The sequence below is a fragment of the Amphiura filiformis genome, unplaced genomic scaffold (genome assembly GCF_039555335.1).
Source record: "Amphiura filiformis unplaced genomic scaffold, Afil_fr2py scaffold_123, whole genome shotgun sequence".
In the NCBI taxonomy this organism is placed as follows: domain Eukaryota; kingdom Metazoa; phylum Echinodermata; class Ophiuroidea; order Amphilepidida; family Amphiuridae; genus Amphiura; species Amphiura filiformis.
The window spans coordinates 1-14197 of record NW_027305587.1 but is presented as its reverse complement, the minus strand read 5'-3'; the positions used below and the strand labels follow the sequence as shown (position 1 = coordinate 14197).

The following is a 14197-nucleotide window of genomic DNA, read 5'->3' as shown; positions in this document are numbered from 1 at the left end:
TGTCCAAAAAATGTTTTGGTCATATATTGATGAAAGAAATTGTAAGCTATCGGGTCAACCAGATAACATTGGAAATTTCCTCCCCAAAATGCCAATTTCATCTCTTTCAATTGCACTAACGCGTTTTGGGTCGAATGGCTTGCCATACTTGAAAGTTTGTGAATTTTTGATTGACAGCATAATATTTAAATATTTAGCTTCATTAACAGTAAAGTCTAATTTAAAAAAACTATGCGCACATGACTTTACTGCTTTTCCCGGCTGCTTTTAAAGCTTTCTTCATAATATGGACGGTTTTCCATTGTGCAACGTGACATCTCACCATCTGATCGGCTCATTGATCATGAATTTGCTCTGTGAATTTTGTAAACACAATCCAACAGCTGTTTCCCACTTCCGGGTCAATGAGCATAAAATTCATAAATTAGTCGCCCACCTCATTCCAGTATTTCAATTGTACAGGTCCACTCATATGGACGTAAGATATAGATAGTCGTCAATCACAGCACGGCTATAAACTAGCGTATACACGAGACTAATTTTATAACCAAATTGGGGAACGGTATATCGATATAGAAGGAGATAGAAGAAGAATTATGATTGGTGGAATATTTCACAATTAACCAAATTGACCAATAGAGAAGCAAGTCTCATCGAATCTGGCCTGGAATGAAAAATGGATAATGGCGTGGTGTTCAAAACATTGTGGACAGTTTTCCGACAAGGATTAGCCTCCAAATAAGGCAAAAGGCAAAGTCAAATCATAAAATGAAATAATGATTCCTCGTCTCATGCAGTAACAGCAGGGTAAGTAAGAAAACGCGAATAAACAAATTGGCCTCAGAAATGGATGTTTTAATCCAATAAGTACAACCTCGGGATTTTCGAAATATGATGTTATAGCTTGTACTCGTTGTTTTTATCACTTGCAAACTTCGATAACAACCAAAGTGCACTTGGAGAGTGATTTAAAATAAATGCGCATGTAGTCAGCATAATGTTTTCAAGAATTTCCGACGGTCAAACCAAAATTTTGAGCATGCCACTGTGAAAAATGATTCTTAATTCAAGTACACGTGTAAAACCGTCAGAAAACAGTGACATGGGAAAACAAATCAAAGTACAACAGTAAATTGGGAAACTCACAGCTGCTAAAACCATACTGAAATGTTGTGTATATGTATGTATAACAAATGTCCAAAAGCGATTGTGTCTGACATTTCTCTTGTTTGAAAAATGTGCAAAAAACCGATTTTTCACTAATTTGCCCCAAAAATCTTACCAGATACAAAAGTTAATAAAAAAGAGTACACATGTCATGTACTGACCCATGGCACTTCTCACACTAAATAGTAGGTTTAGGTCATGTTTACTTTTCAACAGGGTCTACCCTAAAGAACGTCGCTACCCCAGCCCTTAAGGCCTCAGTAATAAGGAACACTAACTATTAAAACTCAAAAGTGTATGGTACGTAAGTGTACGTAACAATTTCAATGTCAAATATATTCTATAGAAAAGTAATGGCCCAGAACAGGCAAATATCTGAATTTCACCGCAATTCATTGACAAATAATATGTCAATTGTTGACAGGAAATGATTCGTATCTCCGGGATTTACCTTATTGTTTCAAAGGTTTCCATGATAATTGATTCACGAGAAGAAGCTTGAATAATTTCCTTTGAATTTTTTTTCAAAGATTCAATGACCTGTGAATTCTGGATAGCTAACAATTAAGTTCATTACAGGTAGATATTGGACTATAAATATAGGACTTTATGGAAATATTTTAAGATTCAGGTCTACCTCTGCTCTCGTATTTGTCTCTTTGTCCCATTATTATCGGACTTCGACATTTTTAGAAATCACAAACATCATCTCAAAACCAATTTCTTTGAATATTGAAAATCATCTGATTTGTTTTTGTATCTTTATGTTATAAATTTTATTTCAGTATTGATATTAAGCGCTGGTTTTGCTGCTTAACGTGGGTGGTAAATGAGAAAAGCAGGAATTGGAATGATATGATGCTTCGTTTTTGTCTTCGAGAAGTTAATATGTCAAGAATCTTCAAACCTATATCGGTAAGATGAATATCAATTAATTAACAAGATTAATATCAACACTTAACTATTTTTCGCTCACCTTGAAGGTTCTTTGGAAGATGAATATGGTTCAATTAAAATCATATTAAAATGCACAAAAATGACCTCATCATATCAAAATACCTACCCAGAATTTTCGGGCATGTCAAAAGTGGTAACCACTATACGCCTGTTTTTTCATAATTTCTTCGGAAATACATCGATTTGGATCAGCGTTCGAAATAACGTTTGTCACCAATTTGCGTATTTACAATTATACATCACGTCTGTTAATGTAAGTGCATGGAAGAGAGTAGACTGACAGTGTATGATAACTGATCCTGGGCTTTTCCGGGCTTTAGGAGCGCCAGTACATGTGCTTTCTTCCAGATCTTGGAAAGTTTGTGGGTAGACAAGTTGTGGTTATATGCAACTGTAGCAGCTATTTCTAAGTGCAAGGAAGAGAGTGGATGAATAACTGATCCTGAATCAGTTACCATAGGGTATTAAATAAAAGGCATTAAATTTAATGCCCACGTGACCCATGGGCGCCGCCATACCAAGACCACCAAGTGATCAGTAGATGTGCTACAATGCTAAGAGATAGGAATTTTTTATACAAATACCATCAAAATTGCTGAAAATTTAATATGCAAAATAATTATACATGGGGATTCTGTTTTTTTTAGTATGTTTTCAAGAACTAAATTTTGAAAGTTTTGATCGACGGAAAAAAAGTTATCGACGGAAACAATAATACTACAAAGTTGCAAAACAAATGACAAATTTGCTAGAAAATTTGGACATGCATCCCGCGTTTCCAATTGAAATACACAGGAAGACCACCCGCTGTGTCAAAGGTCGCTTTTCCAGACATCCTGTCTAGACGCTGTAATGTCAGCGCCCATCTGGACACGTGGGCATTAAATTAAGTACCTTTATTTAAATGCCCTAAGACGACTGTGAATAAAGCGAGTGAATGAAAATTAAAAAACAAACATCTTTTTGTAAGTTGTCTTCTGTGCAAGGAGTCCCTCAAATCATCTTCGATGTGTTGGGTGAGGTTGAGTAGGCCTGTAGCTCTTTGGAATTGATGGCTCTTTCCCGGGCTTTAGGAGCGCCAGTACATGTGCTTTCTTCCCGATCTTAGCAGATTTCTCAGCAGCAGCCCGGAGCAGCAGGTCCACAGAGTTCTTACCTTCTTAATCTGTTCTGTTGAGATATTATCTAGTCCAATTGCGTTTCCTGTCTTCAATTTCAGATATAAGCCTTTTCCAGCTCTTCCATAGTCATGAGTCGAGTGTGACCATGGTCTTTGCTGTACTTTGTACATACGACGTGAATCAAATAGGCCTATATAGTATTGGTGATAATCAACTCATTGCGCCGATCTTTTGTCCTTTTGTTCAACCCGTACAGCATTTGGATGGATGCCGGGGCTTTAGGACATCTACTGATATTAAAACTTTACAATGCTCCAATTATAAGCCTCAAGAATTATTGATGTAGGACAATAATAACAATTATAGTTGTGTATTGAATTTTTTCAAAGCTACGTACCTCCACAAACGTAAGCACGGCAGTTCGTGGATTCCTTCGCCGTTCCACTACAATAGCTAATGTTAGCAACATACCATCGTCCACAAGTCCTGTATGTTCGTATAATGAATGGGATCACTTGGAAGAAGTCATAGTCGGACGTGCAGAAGGTGCCACTGTTCCTCCCTTAACTGTAGCCGTCAAGGTATGACATAGTAAAATATAGGAAAATTATGACATTTCGTCGGTTGCATCACACCCGGTACTATTCGAGATATTTTACTTTTTTGAGAAAATTTGTGTGAATACAAAGAAGTCCCTTGTAATTTTAGGCACAAAATAAAAGTGCCCTCCCGAAAAATGCCACCACGAATACGGGCACACACCCATAATTCTTTGTTAAGATTTTAAGAGATTTTTACTCTTAGGCACAGGAACCCAAGTGCGCCATTAGGTGAATCTTTACGGTGTATGAACACTTTTAGTTCAATTTTTGACACCCACCAGACTCTAAATCTGTAGGTCTGAGAAATATGGAAAACACCAAAAAACATTGTGCGGACGCTACTTACATTTTTGTTTTGGTTTAGGCCCCAGACTTATTTCGTAAATGGAATCAACAGAACCATATTTTGGTTTTTAATCATTTTTTTTTTACCGAATAGAACTACTACAAGGTGTAGGAAAACGATTGGTACCCATCAATATCCATTGAGTATGACCAAGAATGCCACATGCAAATGCAGTATAATATCCACCTTATTTGTATATGAAAGTCATACAGCTATAAATTGTAGTCATTTCAAGGTGATCTAATAGAGTAAGTCCATATGATATCAAGGAGGTCCCCCACCTGACCCCCTCAGATTTGCTTTATATTTTAGTCATATGTTGTACCTGTAAAAATATTAAAAACCTGCAAATTTGAGGTCTGTAGCTCTTACGGATTTTCTGTGGCAGCCTTTTAAAGTTGGAGTATGGGGGTCTAAATTTGGATTCAAAAGTTGCCCTTTAAATAAATGTCATCTTTGGGAGTCTGTGACTTCTTTACAAAATAAGAGAGAGGTCTGAAACCTTGTATACACACTAACTGCATGCCCAATTTGTCAAAAAGTAAAAAAAAAAAAAAAAAATCTGTAATTGCGCGTTGTGTCACGGGGTCATTAAATATGCAAGAAAAAATGTAATGTTTTGTAAACTGGCAAGTTTAGCCCTCTAAATTCACATTTTTGTCAGATTAATTATTTTTGTTGTCACTGATGCTAAATATAGGATAAATACAATACATATCCAAACAATTGAGGTCACAACTCATTTACATTTCGAACAGCGCCCTCACGAAGATGAAATTTATTGCAAATTCAACATTTTCAGGGGGTCCAAAGTCGATGTGGTCCACCTTCAAAATTTATAAAACATTTTTTTATATGACTACTAGTCTTATATTACAACTTTGCAAAGTCTCAGTAATTGTCTAGGTTGACTTCATATAAAACGACAAGCCCAAAGTTGACCATTTTCTTATGATTGCATGTACTGCAAAGGTGCCGAATTTGGAAGGCTTAAAGTCAAATTGGCCCCAATATTGAAAATAAAATGGAAATTAAAGTAAATAGGGCCAATAACTACGCATCTAGTCATTTATTTTCAATATTGTGGCCATTTTGACTTTTAAACCTTCCGAATTCGGCACATGTGAATTTAGGGGGGCTAAAACTTGCCAGTATACAAAACATTAATGTTTTAGCCCCTAAATTCACATTTGTTGTCAGAATAATTGTTTTTTTTTTTTTTCTTATGCGATATATAGGACAAATACAATGCATATCTAAGACATAGAGGTGACAATTTATTTACATTTCGAACAGCGCCCTCGCAAAGATGAAATTTAAGTTGCAAATTCAACATTTTCAGGGGCCCAAAGTCAATGTGGTCAACCTTCAAAATTCATAAAACATCACTTTTATATGACTACTAGTCTTAAAGTACAACTTTGCTATATCCCAGTAATTTTATAGGTTGACTTCCCGGGTTGACTTCATATAAAACGACAAGCCCAAAGTTGACCATTGTCTTATGATTGTATGTACTGCAAATGTGCCGAATTCGGAAGGTTTTAAAGTCAAAATGGCCACAATATTGAAAATAAATGACTAGATGCGTAGTTATTGGCCCTATTTACTTTAATTTCCATTTTATTTTCAATATTGGGGCCAATTTGACTTTAACCCTTCCAAATTCGGCACATTTGCAGTACATGCAATCATAAGAAAATTGTCAACTTTGGGCTTGTCGTTTTATATGAAGTCAACCTAGACAATTACTGGGACTTTGCAAAGTTGTAATTTAAGACTAGTAGTCATATAAAAAAAATGTTTTATAAATTTTGAAGGTGGACCACATCGACTTTGGACCCCTGAAAATGTTGAATTTGCAATAAATTTCATCTTCGTGAGGGCGCTGTTCGAAATGTGAATGAGTTGTGACCTCAATTTTTTGGATATGTATTGTATTTATCCTATATTTAGCATCAGTGACAACAAAAATAATTAATCTGACAAAAATGTGAATTTAGAGGGCTAAACTTGCCAGTTTACAAAACATTACATTTTTTCTTGCATATTTAATGACCCCGTGACACAACGCGCAATTACAGATTTTTTTTTTTTTTTTTTTTGACAAATTTTTATGCAGTTAGTGTGTATACAAGGTTTCAGACTTCTTTCTTATTTTGTAAAGAAGTCACAGACTCCCAAAGATGACATTTATTTAAAGGGTAACTTTTGAATCCAAATTTAGACCCCCATACTCCAACTTTAAAAGGCTGCCACAGAAAATCTGTAAGAGCTACAGACCTCCAATTTGCAGGTTTTTAATATTTTTACAGGTACAACATATGACTAAAATATAAAGCAAATCTGAGGGGGTCAGGTGGGGGACCTCCTTGATATCATATGGACTTACCCAATATTGAATTTGGAAGAAACAGCTAGTCGTTTCATTAGACAACAAACCTGATGGGTACCAGTCATGTTTGATCCCGGGTGTTTGATACACCCTGTATCTGCCTCGAGGATTTTGCAATACTTAATATCACTTGGTGTGCAAGGAAATTAGTTCAATGAAAGAAAGCATTCGTGCTTTCTGCATAATGTTATGTCAACAAAGGCAATATTATGGCAAGTATTGTAACCGGCAGATTGTGAAGTTTGCCATCATATTCTGTCATCACAGTCGTTGGGCTGTGCTCAGCTCTAACAACATGCACACTATTAATTTTAATTTTAAAGGGTTCAACTGCTGAGGAGAAATGGAATTTCATCTCCAAGTATGGTGGTAGAAGTTTTCCTTTAGATCATATTAAGAAAGCCATGGTTGAACTTGATGAGTTCTGCTCTGTCCTTAGGCGAGAAGGTGTCACTGTCCGAAGACCAGATATTGTTGATTTCAGCATGAAGTACACAACACCAGATTTTACTTCAACAGGTATATACAATACTTACTACTTACTTACTTACTTACTTACTTACTTACTTACTTACTTACTTACTTACTTACTTACTTACTTACTTACTTACTTACTTACTTACTTTTTAAGAATGAGAAAGAAATGTTCTTATAAATCTATACAGGTTACATTGCAATGCCTCGGGATCTTCTTCTTGTCATCGGTGATGAGATAATTGAATGTCCTATGGCGTGGCGAAGTAGATTCTTTGAATATCGCGCCTACAGGTCACTTCTCAAAGAATACTTCCAGGGTGGCGCTAAATGGACTGCTGCTCCTAAGCCACAGATGATTGATGACCTTTATGATGAGGTAAATTAGTCCAGCAGTTGCCAGAGGAGGCTTAAAGGCATTCCTACAATGCACTATGATTGGGAAATTTGATCAATATAACCTAATTTTAAGTCAAAGTCCCCATTGCCACACACACAAAATGGTAATTTTAAAACTGCAGCCAACAAGCTAATAGTTGAGACTTAGGAATGATATTTGATTTTCTTACAGGAAACATTCATATTGTCCCACTGCATTAATTTTATTCATAAGTCTCGATGTTTTGACTGTTAAATAATAGGATGAAAACACCAGATATTTCCACACAATCCCAATGCCAAGGTATGATCAACTGTACCACATGTGTACAAAAGCCAGACATACAAGGTCAGAAACCCCATTGGGTTGTGGGAATGTCTTTAAACATCCTCTGAGCAGTTGCAGAGTGTACGGTGTTTTATTATGTTGTGCATTATTATTTTAATACGGCAGGAACTAAGTTAGTTTAGTGGCAAAAGAATGGAATGCCATCCCAAAGCAACGTGTGACCAGGCTGGTGTGCAGCATCAGGAGGGAGGTGCCTGGCTGTTGTGGCTGCGTAGGGTTTTTCCATCAGCTATTGAGGTTATTGACTAAAGTTGTTTGAGCACGGAATAATGGTCAATTTGGCAATTCTGTTTGAGACCCCACTACATTCACAAGAGATGTACTCAGCCGTGAAAAGGGTGATTGTTTCAAATATGGTGTCATTGTAAAGAGAAATAAAGTAGCTATCCATTGATATGCAACACGAAATGAACATTTTACATATAATCTAAGATATAGATGCTTGAAAAAACTTTCCAAACTTTTGTTGAGGAGTTTATAAACAAGTACAAGCACATTTTTTGTGATGCTGGGTTGTTGTTTTTGAATGATATATAAATCTGCACGCATCTTCATAGCATTATTCATTGAAAATTATGTTTCTGTCGCGGTGAGGTCCACTTTGTTAAGTCCGATCCTGACTCCACATCGCAGTGCGATACGATGCTATAAAAACTGTAATCTGAACCAGGTTTTTACGAGCTCAGCGCTGAAATTTCTCATCGCGTGGTGGAAATTCCGGTCCGAGATGTAGTTGGAAAATGTTCAACTTGCGATATCGCAGCCGTACAAGGTCGGTAGAATGATCTTAAAAGGAGATGCAGACCTCACATGCTTTTCAAACATCGCAACATCGAGCGTTGAAATTAAAATCGCGCTGCAAAGTGGAGTCAGGATTTCTGACCTCAATCGTTACTTATATTTATTTATGTCATATAAATGCATTACCTTATACAGTTTTATGCTTTGTTTATTTATCTTATGTATGATGTATTAATCCCGGTATTAATTCAAAATGATTATTTCATTTTGCAAAGGAATACATAAAATACAGTGTTGAAGAGCGCCAAAAGCTTGCCACACAGGGTCGTTTTGTCACAACAGAATTTGAGCCTTGCTTCGATGCTGCTGATTTCATGCGAGCTGGAAAGGACATCTTTGCACAGAGAAGTCAGGTTTGTAAATATTTGCTCGTACAGTTTATACTAAAAGTTGCCCCAAATCTCCTTTTCCGCTATTGCCTATCTGCCGGCCTATCTGCTACGATTTTACGCTGAAAAGATTGATGTAATCTGCAATTTTGCATGTGGTTTTCTGTTGCGACAAACACTGTTTTCTACGGAAAGCGGTATAAAATCAGCGGAGGCGGCCGCAATAAGTGACATATCGGCTTATTTTCTGCATGTCGCTAAGTTACCGATATTGGAAACCGAAAGCCGCAATTTGCATTGAAATTACACGTTAATTTTTTGGCGGGTCGGGGGTCCGCTCTCGCTTTCCGTAGTACGTTTTCCGTTCTCCGACATATAGTTCGGCGTCTGACGGACATTTTCCCGATTGCGACAGACGCAGCGGTTTATTTCTCTAAAAATTCTGCAACATCTTCAGTTCTAGAAGACGCATGTAGCGAAAAAACACCAGTAACAGAGGAAGTCGCACCCCAGCAAACACAAAAACGTTTTTAAAACGTTTTAAATAAGTTATATTTTGGCTTTTGGTTTAGGTAAAACGTTTTAATAACATTAAAATGTCGGGTTATATAAAAGTCATGATAACGTTTTAAAACGTTTTGTATGAAAACACACTACAACAATATTTTTAAATGTTTTCAAAAATGTTATTGTAAACTATTTTTGCAAACATTTTTGCCAAATATTGTGTCAATACTTAAATAACATTATGTTAAAATATTTGAACCCAGCAAACACAGAAATGTTCTTAAAATGTTTTTTTTTTTTTCAAAACCTTTTAATAACATTTAAATGTCGGGTTATATAAAGGTCATGAAAACGATTTTAAAACGTTATTGAAAATATTTTTGGCAAACATTTTTCGCAAAATATTTTTTCAACCCCAAAATAACATTCTGTTTAGAATGATTTGTATCAAGTTTTCAAGAATGTTTTTGGAATGTTATTAAAACGTTTTTATACCCTTTATATAACCCGACATTTAAACGTTTTCTGTAAAACATATTTGTTTGCTGGGCAGTAGATTATCAAAAAATGTTTTTTAAGGTTATGAAAACGTTTTATACTCTTAACATACCCTTTATATAACCCGACATTTAAACATTTTCTGACAACTTTTTATAACCTTTTGCGAATGATGTCGAAAACGTTTTGTGTTTGCTGGGACGCAGCATAGACATATTACTTAGACTTGTGAGTCAGTTGTCTAGCTCGTTTGACTGGTATGGGTGCGATACCCAGGCAAACGAGCACCGAGACAACTGGCTTTGATGTGGGTAGTGTAGTCGACACTGTATATCAATCACCGAGTACCACTACTGCGCCCAGAAAGTATCCTTACACTTTAAAAAAAATCACAATTTTACAACTAAACCCTATTTGGGTAAATTTATTTTTTTATAGACGCAGTATCTAATCCTGCAAATCATGACATCCAATGTGACCTCTAGAATTAAATTTACAAGCATTTGATTGGACGAAGGCCCAGTTTTAAAAGTGACAAACTGGCATACAAGGCGAAAAGATTCCAACACAGTTTCTTCAGTCAAACTTTATTTAAAGCAGTAAGTTACTAAGTATTTTTTTCTCTGTACTTTTCACTAACTTTTATTTTATTTTTCAGTTCTTTTGTTTCAGTTTTCTTTCGTTCTTTTTGTTTAAGTTCTTAATAATAATAATAAAACGAGATTTCTAAAAGGCGCACTAATACACGCAAATGCGGCCTCTAAGCGCCAGAATACAATAAAATATAACGAACTGAATTGGCAAGAAAATACAAGCAATATAAAAATACACATTATGAAACAATTTAAAACAGATATAAAAACATATAATAGTTTAAAAATAGAAACTTAATTTAAAAACAAAGATGAAAGAGACTCTAGAGCGACACGCCTTGATGAAGATTACAGAGCAAAAAACACAAAGAACCGCAAAAACCAGACATCAGGCGTGTCGCTCCTAAGTCCTCAATGGCAGAAACATTTCTCACTGCTCCAAGACATGAATGCAAAAAAGAAACAAGTTCAAACAACGACACTGGAATGCGAAGAGCGAATAACAAAGCAGACAGGCTGTGGAGCAGAGAGAAAGAGACAGATTTGAAACATAACAAAAATACGCAAATTGCAGGCAAAAATATACACAATGATAAGCAAGAAACTGAGTTCAAAAACATGGCTTGCAGGCAAAAATTTGTCAGTTTGTCACTTTAAAAACTGGACTTTCGTCTAATCAAATACTTTACTTCTGGAGGTCACATTGGATTCAATGGGGTGTCATAATGTGCAGGATTAGATAGTGGTTTAGTCCCGGGGGTTAGTTTTAAAATTAGGATTTTTCCCAAGTGTAAGGATACTTTCTGGGCGCAGTATATTAGTGGTACTCGGTAGTTGATATACAGTGTCGACTTCACTACCCGCATCAAAGCCAGTTGTGCCGGTGCTCGTTTGCCTGGGTATCGCACCCGTACCAGTCAAACGAGCTAGACAAATGACTTTGGCGCGTGTAATGAATTCAACACTACATTTAGTCGCTGCGGTAAGTTCTGTCGAAATAGAAAAATACTACCGCAAAATTGCCGCTGCGTCTGTCTTAAGGAAAAAACGTAGAGATGAGTAACTAAATTACTATATTTTCAATGTGTAATAGGTAACCAATAACATGGGCATAGAATGGATGCGGCGACATCTTGGAGACAAATACAACATCCATGTTCTCTCATTTAGGGAACCTAATCCATTGCATATCGATAGTACATTCAATATCATTGGTCCAGGTATAGTACTTGCTAATCCAGACCGACCATGCAACCAGATCGATATGTTTAAGAAAGCAGGTTGGAGGATCGTCCATCCACCAAAACCTATGATGCCCGATGGTACGTTCTTATAGAATTATATTAATTTACACGATTAAATTATTTTGACTATAAAAGCAAAACAATATTTACCATAGACGGAGAAATAAAGTTAAACTATGTTGAGGAATTAATAACAAGTCTTCACATACATAATTAATGATAATCATTGAAAAAGTTCACTGACCATCCAGGATTTAAACCTCGGACCTTAGGATCACCGGACCGATACTCCATCAACTGAGCAAATGAGTCAGATGGAGAGAGAAGAGCAAAGATGTTATAGGTGAACTTTTTTTACTAGTTGCCATTAATATGTAGCCTATGGTGGAGACTTGTGTTAAAAACATTTCATTTGTCATAACATTTACCAGGTTTACAAAAACGATTGAAATACTTAAACAATACGCCTATGTTTCCCGTGCAACAAATATAGGTAAATATCAAATTTGCAGGTAAGCCAGACGGCTACCAGCGAAGTGAAATTAAGGGCGCACAACCATATAATTCTATTTGGTGGTGTGAAATCATAAGCTATTATTGCGTTGATCTGCTCTTTGCTGCTGTTTGATTGGGCAGATGTTAATTAATTCAATCTTCTTGTGCTTGAATGTGCTATGTAGGAGTAAAGCATATACCCGCAAATAAATTGATCAGGATTGTCAATAAAATATTTAGTGCAAAATTCTATTTAGCAAATCCAGAATTAGATGTTACATACCTCGATCAATGGCAGTTTCGTGCTAACACTTAGCACTTAGCACTTTCTCAAATTGAATGACCAATCCCAGCACATCGACGGCTGCTTCCTGACGGAGCTGACGTTGATGGCGCTGTTTGTTTTAGGACTTGGTCATATATGTGCGGAAGAAAGTAGTTCCCTTCATCTCTGTTGAGTGTTTTGGCCCCCCCTTCTTTCTTATCTAAATGGCTTCCTTGATCTATCTCTTCTTTCTATTCATCTGATTGTTCCCTTCCAATAACATGGTTTCCTCGGAGACATGATCCGTTATTGCTGATTTGTTATCCTCCCAGTGTTAGCACGAAACTGTCATTGATCGGGGTATTTAACATCTAATTCTGGAATTGCTAAGAAGAATTTTGCACTATTATAGTAAAGCATATAATTTCGTATTGATTAATTCGAATTAAACAATTCATCAAGTTGTCACGGGCTCCGCCATATTACAAGACTACCAGGTGACAAGTGATAAATTGTTTTTCCCTATGGTAGTTAATCCGATTATTACATCACTTCGCCGGGGGGGGGGGGGTAATAAAAGCAAAGATAAATTATTTATCACTCTAAAGGTTGAGACAGAATCCACCGTGCGGTTTATATTTTTTATTTCATTTCAGGTCACCCCCTCTGGATTTCCTCCAAATGGTTATCCATGAACGTCTTAATGCTGGACCCTACTCGTGTCGTCGTTGACAAGAATGAAAAGTCAACCATTGCGATGTTTGAGAAGCTGGGTATTAAGACAATTCCAGTCTGTATACCTTTCGCGAACTCCCTTGGAGGAGGATTCCATTGCTGGACTTGTGATGTCCGTCGTCGTGGAAAATTGGAATCATACTTGTAAAACCAAGGCAATGAAAAGCTATGAAACAAGCTAAGACAGTGATTAAGATTATATCTTGACGTGATCAGGGCTGGATTTTAACTTTTTTGGCAATAGCTAGTCGGGCGTGTAACTCTAAAAAGTTGCACGGCCGCCAGAAATTTTACAAGTGCTTTTTTTTCTGGAAATAATTATAAAAAATAATGTTACGATAAATGCTACTATAGTCTAGTATTGAGGGGCTGTCATTTTCTTTGGAAGGGGAGGGGGTCATGAATATACTGGGGGTCATAGAATTTTTAGACCAAAAATATGGGGGGGGGGGTTATAATTTTCAACACCCAAAATAGGGGGGTATAGTATTATTATGGGTTGGTAACTCAAAAATTCCTTGCGTGCGCGGGCATTCTTTAAGTTACCAATCAAAATGTGCACACAATTTTTTTAATTATATAATGCAAAATTTTTGTGCTTACGATCAAAATTTTGATGCGCTTCGCGCACTTTCTTAGCTCAAAAGTATCGCACCCATACCAGTCAAACGAGCTAGACAAATGATTTTGGCGCGCGTAATGAATTCAACACTACATTTAGTCGCTGCGGTAAGTTCTGTCGAAATAGAAAAATACTACCGCAAAATTGCCGCTGCGTCTGTCTAGAGATGAGTAACTATATTTTCAATGTGTAATAGGTAACCAATAACATGGGCATAGAATGGATGCGGCGACATCTTGGAGACAAATACAACATCCATGTTCTCTCATTTAGGGAACCTAATCCATTGCATATCTTACGTTTTAGCATACCCAACTTT

The 14197-nt window shown here is 36.5% G+C and overlaps 1 protein-coding gene across 1 annotated transcript; it reads left to right on the top strand.

The window, feature by feature from the left end:
* Positions 1 to 688: 688 nt before the first annotated feature.
* Positions 689 to 13689, top strand: LOC140145058 (glycine amidinotransferase, mitochondrial-like). The gene is made up of 8 exons (XM_072166845.1): positions 689 to 807; positions 1953 to 2082; positions 3635 to 3826; positions 6912 to 7107; positions 7254 to 7441; positions 8806 to 8943; positions 11611 to 11839; positions 13178 to 13689. The coding sequence occupies exons 2-8, from the start codon at positions 2023 to 2025 to the stop codon at positions 13402 to 13404; spliced, it is 1230 nt and encodes a 409-aa protein (XP_072022946.1). The 5' UTR covers positions 689 to 807; positions 1953 to 2022; the 3' UTR covers positions 13405 to 13689.
* The last annotated feature ends 508 nt before the right edge of the window (positions 13690 to 14197 follow it).

Coding starts and splice junctions, on each gene's coding strand:
- LOC140145058 (XM_072166845.1), top strand. CDS start 2,023: ATGATGCTTCGTTTTTGTCTTCGAGAAGTTAATATGTCAAGAATCTTC. Junction 3,827..6,911: donor CCTTAACTGTAGCCGTCAAG/GTATGACATAGT, acceptor TTAATTTTAAAG/GGTTCAACTGCTGAGGAGAA. Junction 8,944..11,610: donor TCTTTGCACAGAGAAGTCAG/GTTTGTAAATAT, acceptor AATGTGTAATAG/GTAACCAATAACATGGGCAT.